The 17,969-nt window shown below is 40.5% G+C and overlaps 1 protein-coding gene across 1 annotated transcript; it reads left to right on the top strand.

Moving 5' to 3' along the window:
• The first annotated feature begins 6,568 nt into the window (after positions 1-6,568).
• Positions 6,569-17,281, top strand: LOC143750140 (eosinophil peroxidase-like). The gene is made up of 15 exons (XM_077243017.1): positions 6,569-6,661; positions 7,137-7,196; positions 10,186-10,279; positions 10,371-10,546; positions 10,648-10,780; positions 10,866-10,995; positions 11,102-11,308; positions 11,402-11,759; positions 11,906-12,066; positions 12,164-12,422; positions 12,510-12,680; positions 12,830-13,067; positions 13,330-13,526; positions 16,132-16,185; positions 16,373-17,281. The coding sequence occupies exons 2-15, from the start codon at positions 7,139-7,141 to the stop codon at positions 16,816-16,818; spliced, it is 2,682 nt and encodes an 893-aa protein (XP_077099132.1). The 5' UTR covers positions 6,569-6,661; positions 7,137-7,138; the 3' UTR covers positions 16,819-17,281.
• Positions 17,282-17,969: the final 688 nt, after the last annotated feature.

Genomic DNA, 17,969 nt, shown 5'->3' with positions numbered 1-17,969 from the left:
CACGAATGCTCCCAAATATATTTTGAGGTCGCACAGATTACATTTCAGGAGCATGTGCAACCAAAATGGTCGCAATTTCGAGCCTTGGATGACATGAGCTCCATGAAGGTTGTGGCAGAATCAGCAGTGAGATAACGCTTATTTACAGTTTTCTTATCACTCAGTTTTGGAACATACTGAAATCTCAAAAAAGACACAATAATGGTCAGATATGGCAACATCTACAATATGTGGGTGCCTGATGGTTAAGCCAGATCGAGTGTGTGACCATTTTTGTGTGTGGGGCCATGCTGCATAAGGCCAAATTAGTTGAGTATAACTAAAAAATTAACAGTTGATGGATCAGAAATTACATCCATATGGATGATGAAATCACCTGTGATTAAGACATTCAAAGTCAGTTAAAGTCCTAGAATAAAATAAATAACTAAAATGACAGAATGTTCACTCTTCAGACGTGCTGCAAGATATTGAAATGTTTCAAAATCCACCAGAGAAATATGTTGCCAGCACAAAGTATTGCGGAACAGGCGGGCAACTCTACCACCCTTCTTATAGGGACACTGAAATATACAAAATCTGGTGGAGATTTTTCATTTAGGACAAAGTTATGATTACTGTCGAGCCATGTTTCTGTCAGGAAGATGATGTCCAGATTGCTGATGAGGAATTTCATTAGAGCCTGTATGTACTGAGTATTAGTAGACTGTTGGGTTAGTGGTAGGTGTTTTTTAGGGGTATTTTTTTCTGTGTTACAAATATTCAAATTATCTCAGAAATAATGGGATAAAAGTTTACAGTTTACAGCAACACTGATGTCTATGATCAAAATAGGACAAACACCTTTTTAAAGTTTACTTGATAAAATAGTTTTACCGATTACATTGTTTCGGTGACTATTCATTCAAGAGATTCATTCAAAAATACTGATTCATCCAGTCATGAAAAAAGAGTCATTGAATCATTCAAAAATAATTAAAATCAGTAAAACACTTTTAAATAGAATGCAGCATTTAATATTTTGTCAGAACCTCCAATAAATTACAATTTTGTTTAGTTGGCATTCAGAATTATGGGAGAATTGGATTTTACTGTGGGGGTTAGGAAGGTGAGGTAGTAAAAATTAAGATTGTCATGGCTGTCTTTTTTGTCAATTCAGTTGTTTAATTTCTATAGGTTTTGTAACATTCTAAAAGCTCTTTATTCCACAGATAGGCATAAAGTTGCCTATTGTAAATATTACATACAACAGAGCAACAATATTAAAACAATGCGTTGGCATAAAAAAGGAAATAACTTACTTCAATCTTAATTATTTATTTATTTACTTTTGATACTTTTTTTGATACTTTTAAAAGCAAGTACTTCTGTACTTTTTACTGAAGTAAAAATCTGTCTTTACAAATTTCACTTGTAATGGAGTCATATTTGACCAGTATCTGTACTTTCACTAAAGTAATAAAAGTTGCGTACTTTGTCCACCTCTGCGTTTTAGACCAAACAATAGTGAGTGAGTGTAACCTGGATGCATCAGTGAATGGTGAGATATTTTGCCAGAAGAATTGCGTGATAACTTTATTATGTCTGTTCCGTCTATCATCTCAGTGAGCTGTTATGAGGGTTTACGCATGCGCAGTAAGGTGAATTGAGTGTTTTCTGAGAGAAGGACCAGGGCCCATATGTATAAAGCCACTCAAGAGTAAAATTTTAGTCTAAGAAAATCTAAGAACGCCGTAATTTTAATCTTATTCCTAAACTTAAGAATAAGTGTGATTCATAAAGTTTCCTAAATTTTAAGACTAGGTCTCAGCTCCTAAATTATTTAAGAGTACTGGAGAGGTATCCTAACCTAGTTAGGAGTAACAAGATAGCAGCAGAGAGGAGAACACACACTTTCCAACGAACATGTATTGGAGTTAAATGATGACGGAGTTGATCAAACGATTAAAGCTTGATCATCAAGGTATTTTTTTTAGTAACTGACCTTTAAGAAATGTAATAACCACTCTAAAAAAATCAATTCTCTAACTGCAGAAATAAAAGTAATAATTACATTTTTGGCGACTGGAAAAATGCTGCAGTGCACCGGGGATGACTTGGGCTCATCAGTCCACAGTAAGCAGGGTCTTAATAACACAATTGTGGCAATGACCAAACCAAATACACAGTAGTGGCAAAGAATTATGTGTGGAAGTTTTTTTTTCTCTCTCTTTTTAAATGACCCTATAAGTTTGCTTAAACAATCAAATTATGAGGGAAATCTTTTTATATTTATATTTTTTATATATTTTAAAATATGAGGGGAGAACAAAATACTAAACTCAGTTTACTTATCTTAAAAAGGAAGCTTGTCGGGAGCACGAGGAACTTGGTAGCGAACGCAGCGTCTTGTTCCCTATTCACAGAACATAGGTTACACAAGTAACCAGATACATTCTCTTTCATAGGTTCACTCAACGCAGCGTAGCTAAGAGGCAGTGGGAACGAAATACCAAACTCGCCAAGCTAAGCGCTGCCGTAACTAGTACAACGACCAGATAACTTACATGACTGGTTCAAGCTGACAAAACATGGGAACCTGGAGCCATGTCGAGATTCAAACTATAGAATCTGACAAAAGTGTGCGGAGTGGACCAACCTGCCGCCACACAAATGTCTTCCAGCAGGGCCCCTCTAAAAAGTGCTTGAGAGGAAGCCACACTTCTGGTGGAATGTCGCATGATGCTAAGAGGTGAAGGCAGACCACGCAAGTATCCTCTGTAACCCAATGAGAAATTCTCTGCTTCGATGTGGCAAGCCCGCGGCAGCCAGCACCGAAACATACCAAGAGCTGGCTAGATTTTCTCCAACCGCTAAAGCAATCTACATAGACCTTCAACGCTCTGACAGGGCAAAGCAAATGTAGCTTCCCGTCCTCCTCAGAAACAAAAGGAGGAGGATGGAAAGAGTGAAGGTTGACAACCTGAGAGCGAAATGATGTGGACAAAACTTTGGGCACATATCCTGGCCTTGGTCTTAAAGTCACCTTGACGAGACCAGGAGCGAAGTCCATACATGTCTTGCTAATACAAAGAGCTTGCAAATCTCCAACCCGCTTCAAAGAAGTCAAAGCTAAAAAAAAAAAGAGTAACCTTGAGAGTCCGCTCTGGAGCTGACTCCAAGGGCTCAAAGGGAGCCTCCGTTAAGCCCTCCAGGAAGACTCACAGGTCCCAAGTGGGAACTCCAGGGGAGCGGGCTGGTTTCAGGCGCCTAACCACGCGCATAAATGCTGAGACTAGCCTTAGTTTACCCATCTCATCCGACTCACTATGAGCTGCAATAGCAGCAACGTATACTCTCAGAGTGGTATGCGCTCATTTCACGCAGCCGTTATTTTGAAATCGAAAGCGAGGCTCCGGTGGAAAGAAAACCGGAAGTGTCGCCTTTAATCATAGGAGAGTCGCGAATGCGAAGGCGTATTGTTGTGTTTAATGTAGAAAATAGTTATTCTAAAAATTTACATACATTTCTTTCATACTTATACTATATACAGTGAAAATCATTTATACATTTTTTTTTCAGAAAGTAAAAAAAGAAGCAGGAACGAACTATATACATATCCTATATTGGATATTAACACCCAATAGTGTAAATTGCGGCAGCAGCTTCAGGTTGGTAGTCCAAGGCATTGTTGTTTATCTTTACTTCCAGGGTTCTTCCCACCGGAGCCTCGCTTTCGATTTCAAAATAACGGCTGCGTGAAATAAGCGTATTGGCTGCTCCAAAGGCAAACTTCTCCTGTAGAAACTCCAGCACTGAACCCACCGGGCAGCTGACTGGATCGATAGCGTGTGTCGAACACCATGACTCCAAAACCTTGGAGGAATACAGCCTTCTCGTGGAAAGGGCTCTCGCATTCGCAATGGTCTCCTGGACGTCAGAGACCAAAGCTCAAAGCTAGCGGCCTCTGATGGGCCAAACGCATAGCTTCCAAATGTCAGGGCGAGGATGCCATATCCTGCCCTGAAGCTGGGAAAGTAGATAACGTGCGCGGTGTGCTTGGTGGCACTCAAGGCCAGATCCGTAGCCAGTGCTCTCGTCCATGTCCTTTAGAAAATCCGCTTGGTAGGCTTGGAGGATGGCCATAGTGTGAAGGGCCATGCCTGCCTGACCACCTGCCATGTAGGACTTTCCAATAAGGGCTGAAGTAGTCCTGCATGGTTTAGAGGGAAGGAGGGGGCGGATTTCCACGATGGAGCCGACGACGGAGAAAGGTGAGTAGCCAGCGTGTCCTCGACCGCTGGGATGGCGGAATAGCCCTGCTCCACAGAACCAACAAGGTTGGTGAAGTCAGCGGCTGCCGCAGATGACTGAAAAATGGGAGCTTTCTCCGATCCGGTCCAGAAATAGGGCCATTTAAAAATCTTCCGTCGAGTTTAGACGACTGTAACTCGCAGGGCTCGTCGGGCCAGTCAATAGCGAGCTTCTCTGTAGCGCGCGAAAGCACATCAATAACCTCTGTGTAGGCCGCAGCAGGCCGAGCTTCCTGGCCGCTAAGCGGGAGAACGCCATCAACTAAAACAGCCCCGAAATCCTCAGAGGGCTGCAGTGTAAATCACATCCTCCAGCCTGAAAGAAACCATCTTGCGCGCTTCCGGGCTAGGGCATAAATAATCATGAGAAAACTCGACTGGCAAGACGCCGCGCGCGTGCTCGCGAGAGAGAGAGAGAAAGGGCAAGGCCCGTCTGCTCGTACTCCATACCCTCGAGCTCTACATCCGAACCCCAGCACGCAGAACCCCGCGAGGCCTCGGCGGTCTCGGGAGTATGACAAGGGGAGCCGGATGACTTTCTCAAAAACCGTGAGCCTAGAAGCGGAGGGTTTTGAGAAGAAGATTGTCACAAAATTTACATTTTGACAAACCTAGAACAGCCTCGTGCGCATGCGAAAAACCCAAACATTTAACACACTTACTGTGAGGGTCTTCACTCGCAATAAAGCGAGCGCATGGCGGCAGGCAACGACGAAATTCCATGGCACTTCCCCGTAATGAGTTCCACTATTCGCAGTCGCTGAAGTGCTGATGAAGAATGCTGATGCTAAAATCCGAATATTTGGGCCAGAAAAACCGAGAACGAAGGGCTAGAATGGCTGCTTCATGAAAGCAGAGAAATCCGAGGAACAGATGGCACGCAGGCCAATATAATATGACGACGTAAGAGCGTCGAGGCGGCGCCCGCACCATCAGCCAATGAATTGGCATGATTCAATATGGGCTTCAGACTATATTGGTCCTCTCTTGTTTTTTCATGTGTTCATAATTTATTTTTTGACAGCCTTGTCAAAATTGTACAGACACAATTTTGGCATATTTCACTGTATTATCACCAATAAAACAATTGACTCCAATCACAACAACACAATATCCTTACAAAATCTTTAACACATTTTAATAATATTTGAATAAAGGGTGAATATGTCAATCTTCTATGCCGGATATCACTTTTAGCCACTACTGTATGGCAGTTCATTGACTTTCCAACTGATCTTCAAACCCTGCAAAATCAAGCCACTTCGGGCTTTTTTGACACTTAAGTCAAAGCTTTAGACTATTCTTAAAAGCATTTCTGAGAACTTGTTTTCTGACGTTTCGGTGTGGATGAGAAACTTTTGGAAAAAGATAGTGTGGACAGAGAGCGTTTTGAAACGAAAATGCCATTTTCAAATCTGGATTAATTTTTAAATCTTTATTTGAATATGACAACATTTTTATTTTAAAACCTTTATGTGAATATAGCAAAAAAAAATTTTTTACTGTATTTGAATATGACAACATTTTTTTTAAACCTTTATTTGAATATGGCAACATAATATCTCATTCTACAATATTTCTATTATTACATCACTGACAGAGACCCCTTCCCCATCAGCCAATCACAGTAGGCATAGATAGTAGGCATGTTGACATCATCCATAGCAACGAGGTCAACCCCACCCTTTCACTTAGCTTTAGACTTCTTTCTGTTCCTTCGTAAAAGTTTGTCTCAGTAGCTTTGTGAATAGGTTTTAAGAGGAAACTATTACCTCCGAACTTTTACTGCTATTTTGGAGAACTCTTAGTGGTAAGATAAAATATTTTGTTAATACGGCCCCATTATGACTTTATTTCTTCTGCTGAAAACAAACAGAGATATTTTGAAGAACATTGGGAACCAAACAACATAGGATCATTTTAAACTGCATTGGACAAAAACACTGAGGCATCTGTCAAAATATCTATGTTTATGTTCCACAGAAGAAAGGCATACATGTTTGGAATGACATGAGAGTAAGTAAATAATGAGAACTTTCCTTTTTGGGGTAAACTATCACTCTAAATATTTTGTGTCAGTATTAAGAAGGTAAGTACATAAATCTTTAACTTCCTGTAATGTAGTGCAATGAAGAGAAAATAAGTGTCAGACTCAAATAAATATATAAATAAATCAAACTCCACGTATGGTAAATACACTTGGTGTAAAAAGGAAGACGGAAGTAAACCAGTTGCCCCACCTACGACTCCCTCTGTGATGTTTAGCTTAGAGGATGAGGGATGGTATAAAGCACGGCTGCTCCATCCAGTCATTACAACACACTCTGAGTCTTGAGTCCAGAACCAGAGAGCCTGAGACTTGAAACCAGGTGAGAAATGCAAAAAATCTGTTAAGAGTGACTTATTTATCAATTTAATTGGAATTTTAAAAAAATGTAGTGTCATGAAACTCTATGATGCTGATTGCAAATGCAAAGAATTTGGAATAAATAATTGTTACATTTAATAGACACTTCTTATTCTATACTGATTTTTTTCTTTCAGAATGAATTGTTGGTATTATTATTTTCTCTTAAAATGTAAAATATGCAACATTTTAAAACAATACAATTGTGTACACAGTATAAAAATAGCATTTTTATAGAAAAAATAGTCTAAAATAGTTTTTTAAAAGTTATTTAAATAGGTTTTTAAGTTAATTTATCATATATATATATATATATATTTCTCTTAAATGTAGAGGAATTTGTCTTTAAAATTGTTGAAATACACAAAACAGTGCAATTTTTAGAAACATAATATCTATTTATCTTCACTCTCTAAATGTCTCAATTTGTGTTTCAGAGATGAATCTTCTTAATTTTCTTTTTGTGGTGGGGTGCTGTTGTGCCCTTTCAATTGGTGGTAAGTTTGCCAATCATGCTATCACAAATCAAACAGCTAATGATTAACAATATAGAATCAAATCATATCAAAACACCTGTGTTAAAATGTCGTTGGTGCATGAAATTCAGTCTTGGGCTCTTTAGTAATTTAAGCTGTACCTGGTTTGACATCCGTCTTCTTAAGAGTCAAATTCATATATATATATAATATATATATATATATATATATATATATATATATATATATATATATATATATATATATATATATATATCCCTTGCTGTCATGTTCATGATCTGTTTCTGTTCATTATTTTCCCCATTTGTCTGCCGCTTTAAGTTATCATTAATCTCCTTGGTTTATGAATGAGGCCAGCAGGGGATGCTCACCCTGTGGTCTGCATGGGTCCTAATGCCCCAGTATAGTGACAAGGACACTATACTGTAACAAGCACCGTCCTTCAGATGGGACATTCAACTGAAGTTTTGACTCTTATCAATTATGGCCTCCTAATAATCCCCATTAACTGATTTGTCTCTATAACTCTCCACATATAGACAATGTGTGTTGAGCACACTGGCGCCGTTGTTGTGTTGCTGCCATCCCATCATCCAAGTGGATGCTGCACACTGGTGGTGGTTGAGGAGAGACCCCTGACATGAATGTAAAGCGCTTTGGGTGTACAGTAGTACATGATAAAGCGCTATATAGATGCCTCATTCATTCATTGATTAGCTATTCTGTTAAGCTGTGAACCTGATTAGTCTCCTTTGTTTGCCTCACGAATTTATAGCCTGAGTTTATATCTGTTCCTTTGTCCGTTCTCGTTTATAACAGTAGCTGTGTAAACTTATTCTTCTGAGTTTTCCTGCATGTTATATTAAAGCTTGTTGTAATTGAACGTTCGCAAAGACCCGCCCCCTTTAATTACTGTTGCTATGTCCAAGCCATGCCGCTCTCGAGCCACACATATTGTTGGACAATACAATGAAAAATACATCGCGGAGAAAAGAGGACACTGACAATGCGTCGACAGACAAGACAGAGCAGGTTTCTTTTGATATGAAATAAAGTTTCAAATTTAAATTTTTCAGACTGATCTCATGAAATGGCGTATGTATGACACGCCAATTCGTATTTCCATTTTTGGCGTGCTATCAACACGCATAATCGCTTTTCAGCGTGTTTATCAACGCCTTTGACTTAACGTTATATTACTGTATTATGTATATATAGACATATGACCTACCCCAACCCTGTCCCTAAACCTACCCGTCACTGGGGTTAATACCATTTATGAGTGTTCTCCTACCATCCTAGGAAAAAAAAGATCGCTCCACAGATGTAGATATAGATTTTGCTTCGTTTCGCTCGGACATTTAACGGCGTACACATACACGCGGAATCACTCGGACATTTAATGGCGTAGACATACACGCAAAAGATTTTGGCGTGGACATACACGCGGATAGCTCAAAATGCGTATAGATAACACGCCACTTGACTTGAATGTGGCGTGTATGTTTACGCAAAGTCATGATGTCATGTTGAATTTTTAAAGAAATTTAAACAATAGATACCGTTTTGTGGATTTTTAATGAGAGATAACTGTAGAGCCTTAGTTCAAGAGGCTCGTGAATCAATCATCTCTTCCATCTAGTTAATTTACAGCATCTAATAAACATGAATGAACATCAGAAGGAATGTGGAGGATGACATTGCCACTAGCCCCACTCCAGCACTGCCAGAGACCAGCCATCCTTCAACTACAAGCGATTTGACGGAGATGTTGCATATGCTTATCACAGACCATGGAGACTGGCCCGGTGCGAAGGGAGTACTTGTGGAGCTCGAGGACTGGGAGGAAAACCCTGCCCACAACCCCACAGCTATGGATGAGATGTTTATGGCCCCTGCTACATTTTTAGAGGATCTTAAATACATTTTTGAGGAGGATTTAATGGACTTTTTGGAGAATGTATTCCCAGTCCCCCAGTACCTCCAGTATTACATGTCCCTCCAGCACCCCCGTCTCTCCAGAATACCCCCCCAGCCACCCTCTCCCACCTCCTCAAACAGCCTGTTCCTCATCCCAGCCTCCGCTAGTGTCCTTCAGCCCTTCTGCATCTCCCTCTTACAGGATCTGCCAAGTGTCTTTAGGCCACCAGCTCCACCAAGCCAAGAGGATCCCCTGGCTTTGGTTCAACCCTGACTCCTCCCTCCCTCGGCTCCACCAGAAACCATCGGCCATATGGCTCCACTGGACTCCCACATCCATCAGGCTCCACCTTGGTCAGATATCTTCCTGCCTGCGCCTTCATCTGATTTCGCCCTCCCACGGCTCTGCCATCATCCGCGGTCCAACCAGCTCTGCCTCGGTTCTATGGTTAGCTGGCTCCACCTCGGAGACTCAGTGCCACGGTTCCACCTCGCCCACTCCAGTGCCATCGGTCTTGCGCAGGCTCGTCCGCTCATCGGCTCCACCAGTGTCTCCATCTTCGGTGACTCCATCTTCGTCTGTCATCCCCAGGGTGTCACGTTACATCAAGTCATCTCTACCATGCCTCCCTCCTGTCTTCCACTCCACCCTGGGGTGTCCCCTCCATCCTGGCTGTTAGCTATTCTGTTCAGCTGTGAACCTCTTGATCACACTCTTTTGTTTGCCTGATGCATTTATACACTGAGTTTATGTCTGTCTTTTGTCTGTTCTCGTTCTATCAGTAGCTGTGTACCCTTATTCTTCTGAATTTCCCTGCATGTTATATTAAAGCTTGTTGAAATGGTGTTGTCATTGTGTGATTCATTCATTACAGCAACATTGTTACAATTGCTAAATTTTGTAGAAAATAAAGAATTGTATTAATACCAGGTGTAAATGTATATAGACTAAGTGAAGTTAATTCACCTACCCTCCAAAATAGATAAATAAATGACAGGTTTCACTAAAATGTGTCATTATTAGCCTTTCTAGGGCCATATCATCATGTAATACCCTTTTCTTTTTTAGTAGAACAAGAGAGTCCCGGGAGACGTTTTATTCTGGATTCAATTGAGGAAGCAAAGAAAATAGTAGATGCTGCTTACAAGTATTCTCGTGATGAGTGAGTAAAGTTTTAAGAATATTGCTCAATATTCCTGTGCCATCATCATTCATTGATATATTTTATTTTTTATAAATGTCCCCACTTCCAGGAGTTTAGCAAGGGTGCGTGGAGATGTCATCAAGCCTTCCGACAAGCTACGTCTGCTGAAACAGCCAGCTCGAAAGACACGAGAGGCTGTGAGAGCCGCAGACTACATGGGGCAAACGCTCAGACTGATCAGTGATAAAGCCCATCATATACACAAGAGGGACATCAATGCTACAGGTACGAGGACAAAAAACTTTGCCAAACTAGCAAAGCTCAGAAAAGATCCATCACTGACTGATATACCTTGCTATAAACTGTCATTATGTGTTTTCCCCTAGATCTGCTCACTCCAGACGAGCTTAACACGATTACACGTCTGACAGGCTGTGCTGCTCATGCCAGGCCACCTTCTTGTAGGACCACACCCAACATAAACAAGTATCGAACTGCCAACAATGTCTGCAACAACAGGTCTGTCTTGCCCTCCTTATTCAGAGTAGTCTTAATAAAAAACTAAGTGTTTGCCTTGCTAAGCAACTAAATGTATCATTCCCAGGAATAACCCATTTCTTGGTGCATCCAACACCCCTTTTGCCACCTGGTTGCCTGCTGACTATGAGGATGGCATCTCCCAGGCCAAAGGGTGGGATCCCAACAAATTGTTTAATGGTGCAGGGCTGCCCATGGTATGATGGAGATGATTATGAATAGTTTAGTGACGTCTACTTGACAATGAAGTGGGCCATCAATAAGTTAACAATGTTTGAATTCTGTCTACCTTATTGATTTCAGGCCAGACTGGTTTCCAATCTAATTTTAAGCACTGCAGATGCTGATGTAGAGAGTGATCGTGACTTTACCTCCATGCTTTCCACTTTTGGGCAGTGGATTGACCACGATCTGACTTTAGCGCCCACCTCACCAAGCATTAGGTCCTTTAGCAGTGGCCTCAACTGTGATGAGAGCTGTGAGCGATCTGAACCCTGCTTCCCAATTCCAGTCAGTCAAAAATTGTCCTTTTGTCAAAGATTGTTGCACTCTGTTTGTTGTATAATAGCTATAATTCATGCTATACTTATTGTCAAAACACAGGCTCCTCCAGGAGATCAACGCCTGCTTCCCGACTCTTGTCTCCCTTTCTTCCGTTCATCACCGGTCTGTGGTTCTGGGAAAACCGCCATGATCTTTGGTAGGGTCCCCAAAGTTCGGGAACAGATCAATGCTCGTACAGCTTTCCTAGATGCTGGACAGGTTTATGGAGCAGAGGATGGGCTAGCAAAGGAACTGCGAGACCTGACTAATGATGGTGGTCTTCTACGTGTCAACGATCAGTTCCAGGACAATGGACGAGAGCACTTGCCCTTCACCAATTTTCAAAGTAACCTCTGTGCCACACGTAGGACAACCCTCAATGACACCACCCTAACAGAGGTGCCTTGCTTCATTGCAGGTCAGTAACTTTTTAATTCTTTGAAAATTGTATGCCTTCATATGCAATTATCAGACATAGTCGTTATTGGTAATTCCAGCATTTAAAATGTATGGTATTTTCACAACTCCATGTTGCAAATACTAATAAACTCTTGATGTGTGTAGGGGATGTTCGTGTTGATGAGAACATTGAACTTACCTCATTACACGCACTTTTCTTGAGAGAGCACAATAGATTGGCTCGTGCCTTCCATGTGCTCAATCCTACCTGGAGTAGTGAAACCCTCTATCAAGAGGCAAGAAAGGTTGTGGGTGCCTACAACCAGGTAAAGACACTCAATGAAAAGTGCATTAACACAAGCACATGTAGTTAAATGCGGAGTACAACATATATTCATGGTCAACCTCTCCTTTCTCTTTTAGATCTTGGTGATTAAGGAATATGTGCCGATAATTGTGGGCCCTGAGGCTAACAATAAACACCTTGGGCAATATCCAGGTTACGATGAAAATGTGGACCCTACCATTTCAAACGTCTTTGCCACAGCAGCTTTCCGTTTTGCCCACCTGGCCATCCAACCCATCATATTTCGTCTTGATGAAAATTACCAGAACCATCCTCGATTTCCAGGCATTCCCCTCTTCGAGGCCTTCTTCTCGCCATGGAGGGTGATATTCGAGGGTGAGTTTGTGAGGCTTGTTACAGCATACCAACAGAGACCTAAATCTGTTTTCTTTCCATCTTTATTTCTGCTTTGCTTTTGCTTAGGGGGCTTCGATCCTCTGCTCCGTGGATTGATTGGTCGGCAAGCAAAACTGGCTACGCAGGACCACATGATGGTGGATGCTCTTAGAGAGAGACTGTTTGCATTTACAGTCAGCATTGCTTTTGACTTGGCCGCTCTTGATTTGCAAAGAGGCCGTGACCATGCTTTACCAGGTAAATATTCTGGACTCATACACATGCACACCAAGTCTTGGAACCCTTTAATCTGAACCATGTGAAGCCAACTCAGCTTCATGCTGCATTATCACTGCATGTGTTTTTGAGAGAAGACTTACCGGTATCCATCTGTTGTTCCTCATAAGGCTATAATGCATGGCGTCGGTTCTGTGGACTTTCTGCACCTCATAATGAGCAAGAATTGGCTGTGGTAATGAACAACACTGAATTGGCTCACAGACTGATTGAGCTTTATGGCACCCCTGAGAACATTGACATTTGGTTGGGAGGTGTTGCTGAGCCTTTTGTTCCTGGTGGTCGTGTTGGTTCTCTTTTTGCCTGCCTTATCTCTAGACAGTTCCAGCACATTCGCGAGGGTGACAGGTAAAGATTTCTGTATATTTAGTCCAGTGGTGTCCAATCCCTCTCCTGGAGGGCCACTATCCTCCTCCAACCCTGATTAAAAACATCTGAACCCACTAATCAAGGTCTTCAGGAAACTTCAAGGTAAATACACTGTGGCAGGTTGGAGCTAAAATCTGCAGGACACTGGCCCTCCAGGAGCAAGATTGGACATCCCTGATTTATTCCATAAGACAAATATGTGTTTGAGTGGTGTTAACGTCAGGTGTCACGGTGTGTTCAGGTTTTGGTGGGAGAACAAAGGAGTGTTTACCACCAAACAAAAAGCATCACTGGCCTCCGTGTCGCTGTCCCGCATCATCTGTGACAACACTGGAATCAGCAGAGTTCCCAGAGATCCTTTCCGCTTCACCAGATCAGCCAATTTCGTTAACTGTGGGGATATCCCCGTCTTAGACCTCAATCCTTGGATTGAAACTGGTAAGGCACAACAGTATTAGAGCTCTTAAATGCTTATGTGCTTTGTGGTCATACACACACTGTCTTCTTCTGACTGCAAATTTCTGCCTAAGCTTCTTAATACCTTTTCTATGTGCTTGCAGAGTACCTAATATGTTAGGTACTAACTAAATTAGGTACTCTACAGGCACATAGAAAAGGTAGTAAGATATGCACATATCAGATTTTAAGATATTTTATAATCTGATTGCATGGTCAGCATGGTTTGGTTCACCTGTGATTTGGTATTTGGCCTTCCAGGTGACAGTGGCATCAACATTTCAGACATTGGAAATTAGGTTGGACAAGTATTTGTTTTCTCCTAATTGCAAGAACAAAGAGCTTGATGTTGTGCAGATGATTTATTATTTAGCTTAAATGGCAATTAATTCACTGTAAAACCTGTAAACCGGACACAGCTTGAGTAGTTTCCTCTTTGCTGTGCACTGGACTGGTGCAGTGACATAATTTAATACATTTGGATGTCACAGCTGTAAAGCAATGTTTTATGACTGCACATGAACTGCACCAAACCTTTGTAAGCTGTTTAGTCCTCCTTTCTACCTTTTGCATGCTTCAAGGAATTTTGCTTGTGTTAGGGTCCTCTTTGGCCTAGTTTACACTGTCAGTGAAATGTGACCCAATTCCGATTTTTTGCTCATATGTGATACAGATCGGATGTGTTCTATGACAGTGTAAACAGGAAAAAAACGCGTTCATTAGGATATTTCAAGATCGGTTTCAGGCCTCATTCATATGTGGAAATAAATCCGATATAAATATTATATGTGCCAATGCGACTTTCATGTAAACAGCCAGATCGGATTTTCTGAGGCATCAGGCTACTTATCCGCGGTTTAATGAGAGAGCAACCACAACGCACATCTGCAAAGGGATGGATGGGCCGACGAAATGTCATGTTGTTGTAGGAGAGGAATGTGGACAGGGGCATGGGAAGTGTTTCACAGGATTGTAATAATAACGCAATTTTTTGTTCATTTACAACTATTCATTTTAAGCATTTATTTATTTGTAATAAATACTTTAAGTGGGCTATTTAAATAGTGTTAGGACTGTTTACATGTTAAATTATACTTTTTAAAACATACGCGCAGAGTGTGACGTCATATTGTGCGTGCATAGAAAGGATTCGTCCGCAGCTGCTCAAAAAAGAAAAAAAGAAATCGTCCACAGCTGTTCGCGCAACTGCTTTGTCAGTGTTGTGTAAGGTTGGCAAGGCATAGGCAGGTTTTTTGTGTTAATTTTTATTTCCTGTTGTTGTGCAGGCCTTTATTGTAGCCTATATGACAGTATAATCAGCCCAATAACCCCTTTATTTTAAGGCTTAATTTATGTCCCATAGACCAGTCTGTTGCATTACGATTGAAAGCCGTATCAATGTCATATATGTGATGTGCAGTCAAGCTCGGGTGTGTGTATGCTGTTTCAACGAGTGTTCTCACCGATACGCTTGTTGTGATTTGTGAAGTTTTGATGAGTTTTATAGACTTGATATTGTTTCTTATTCAAAAGTGTTGTTTGGCGAACTTCGCATATCGCAGAGCTAGCATCAAGCATATTTCGCGTTCATCCATCTGTGCAAGAGAACTTAACCACTTGGCATGCGTGATATTTCAGATAGTATGGCAAGTGTAAACGCATGAATTGGATATGGGTCACAATTGAAAGAACATGTAAACGGAGGGTCAAAAATATATAGGCAACAAATCAGAATTGGTCATCAAGACCTGCAGTGTACATGAGGCATTTTGCATTTTAAACTGAGATTTATTCTACTTTAATTCAAACAGTTATGCTTATAGTACCAGAGATGGGAAGTAACGAAGTACAGTACTTTACTATTTATTTTTCTGACAACCTTTCACTCCTTACATTTTTAAACAAATAGATGTACTTTCTACTATCATTTTCAAACCAGACTCGTTACTTTAGTTTTAATCTCTATTTGGTGGCATCTCTAATGAATCATTAATCGGCTAGTCTTGACTGGCAAACGCCATGATTTGGCTCTGCACTAACGCCAAAAGGTTGCTTTCGATCAGAGTAATCAATGCGAGAGACCTGAGAATGGAAGTGCAGTTCAGTTTCATCTGTTAATATGCTATTGTGGTTTTGTCTTTGTTTGCTTAGTTAAGCATTAAACTGCTAACAACTGTTAGCAGTAGCACCCAATTACTATCATAATGCAAAAAATAGGGTTGTCCAAGGTTCGGGTGTAGGGGATGGTCTGGATGAGTGCGATTTCCCAGCCTTAAATTTTGTCCCAGTCCGGCCCTGTTCTACAGTATATGGTGTTTTTTTTTCAGCCTGGATACATTCATTAGCTAACAAAATTTTAAATGTAAGTTCTTTTGTATTAATGTATTAATATGATGTGAGGTCCAGTTACCAGAGTGACACAAAAACAGATAGTAGTAATGGCTACTTTTTACCTAAGTACATGTCAGAGCCCATTCTTATTTTCTTTAAATTGCGGGGAAAAAAACTTCTACTTGAGTAAAGGATGTGTGTACTTTTGCCATCTCTGCATAGTACAAACATATAAAATCTATGCATTAACCCTCAGATACAGAGACCTTACAAGGACCTCTGGGACCCAGAGGACCTCCAGGAGAACCTGGTAAGCAAGTCGTAGATCAAACTTTCGAAATTGAAATATTTCTTCAAGGAAGCCACCAACCTTGCTCATTGTTTTCATTTTTAAGCCAGATATCTGAACAAACCAACAGTCCCAAGATTAAATCTAACGCAAATAAAAAAAAGATATTCAATATGTTATCTTTTTCTCTAATATTTATTTTTCCCAGGTCCACGTGGTGTACCAGGCCCATCTGGACCTCCAGGACCTCCAGGACCCCCAATTAATACAACAGGACAACATTCTGCCTTCTTTGCTTTTGTTGGCACCACTCTTCCTGCCTCTGCTAAAGTGATTGTGTTCAGTCGGGTCCTTTACAATGGACAGAACCATTATAACAAAAAATCAGGGCTGTTCTTCTGCCAGATTCCTGGTGTATATGAATTCCAGTTCTCATGCATAGGAACTCGGACTTTGGGCACTGTGACCTTAAAGAAAAATAATGCTGTACAGCTAACTCCTGTAACAATCAACCTTAATACGCGATCATTAGCTGAAGGGAAGGTGATACTCAACCTACAGATAGGAGACCGTGTGTGGATAGAGGCTTTTCGGGGTGCTTCTGGTATTGGCAGTTCCAGCTATTTCTCTGGCCATATTCTTTTCCCTGTTTGAGACCATTACTTTTAATGCATTACTATTTTCCTTTTATGTAGCTGTTGTTTTTATTTATTATTAATGCAGTTGTGTAAAAATGCACATATCCTGCGGATAAGAATAACCAGAAAAAAAGCCTATAAAATGCAAACTGCTACTTTTCCATTGTCTTTTAAAACACAGATTTTTTCCTTACTGTGATCTCTAAAGTAGACGTTTCTGTTGATTTTTATTAATAAGATGTCTATGACTATGTTAGCTATGCAAAATGAAGGGTTCAGTTATAATGTTGGAATTTTTAATAGTTTAAAGCTAAACGATTCATAATTTTGGAGCATTGATGTAACCGCTTATGCACGGTATGATTATAAATGTTGTTTTTGGTTTTGCTGTCAGATTGCAACAAAAATATTCTGTATTCTGTGACGGTTATATATGTGCATGCTTTTAGCAAAGTGAAATAAAAAAATAAAATAAAAAACCTTCATATATTATTTAATTATTGGCCTTGTTCTAATCTCTAAATTGTGAGTGTGTATACACAACCAAAAGGGAAAATATTAGGCACGTACACAGATAGACAAGTCTGTGTCTTTTCTTTTTTGTTTGTTTTTGTTTTAATTTTGCCCATGGCACAAATTCACAAATAAGCGTGTGCCCAACAACTTATTCTTAATAATTCTGTGACACCACACAATTCCATCCTACTTTCATCCCTTGTGACAGCCACCACAGCGCTCTGTGGAGCAGCATCCACGTCTCCTGGACCTCGTGACAGCGAGATAGCGATCATGTTTTTCCTAAACTTTGTCATTCCTCAATTAAACCACTATCAAAACATCTCAATACAGCCAGCCTATTTTACGCAATATACAATCCATTAAGCTAAAAAGCACGCTGGTCTGGTGTTGACAAAATAACACTGTGCAAGGTCAGACATGCCGCCACAAATTAATAAAATGCCCCCAAAATTTTAGATATGAATTGCCCTTGTATAAGTTCTTGTGTTTTGTGTTTATAACATAATACAGTTAAGCAATTGGCTATTACATGATGCAAGAGTGCTATTTTCTCAAATATCAGCACAATTACAAATGTGATATTAACTTTATACAACAGTTCAATAAGCAATAAGTTGATTATATGGATTGACTGTTTTTAGACATGTA

The sequence above is a fragment of the Siphateles boraxobius genome, unplaced genomic scaffold (assembly GCF_051911475.1).
Source record: "Siphateles boraxobius isolate OS27281-9 unplaced genomic scaffold, OSU_SipBor_1 25, whole genome shotgun sequence".
Taxonomy (NCBI): domain Eukaryota; kingdom Metazoa; phylum Chordata; class Actinopteri; order Cypriniformes; family Leuciscidae; genus Siphateles; species Siphateles boraxobius.
Note: the sequence above shows the minus strand (reverse complement) of the source record. Positions and strands in the feature narration are given on the sequence as shown.

Bases quoted from the DNA above. Each gene is read 5' to 3' on its own strand.
- LOC143750140 (XM_077243017.1), top strand. From the start codon at position 7,139: ATGAATCTTCTTAATTTTCTTTTTGTGGTGGGGTGCTGTTGTGCCCTT. The intron at 10,280-10,370 runs GTGAGTAAAGTT...CCCCACTTCCAG, and splicing joins TACAAGTATTCTCGTGATGA to GAGTTTAGCAAGGGTGCGTG. The intron at 10,996-11,101 runs GTATGATGGAGA...TATTGATTTCAG, and splicing joins ATGGTGCAGGGCTGCCCATG to GCCAGACTGGTTTCCAATCT.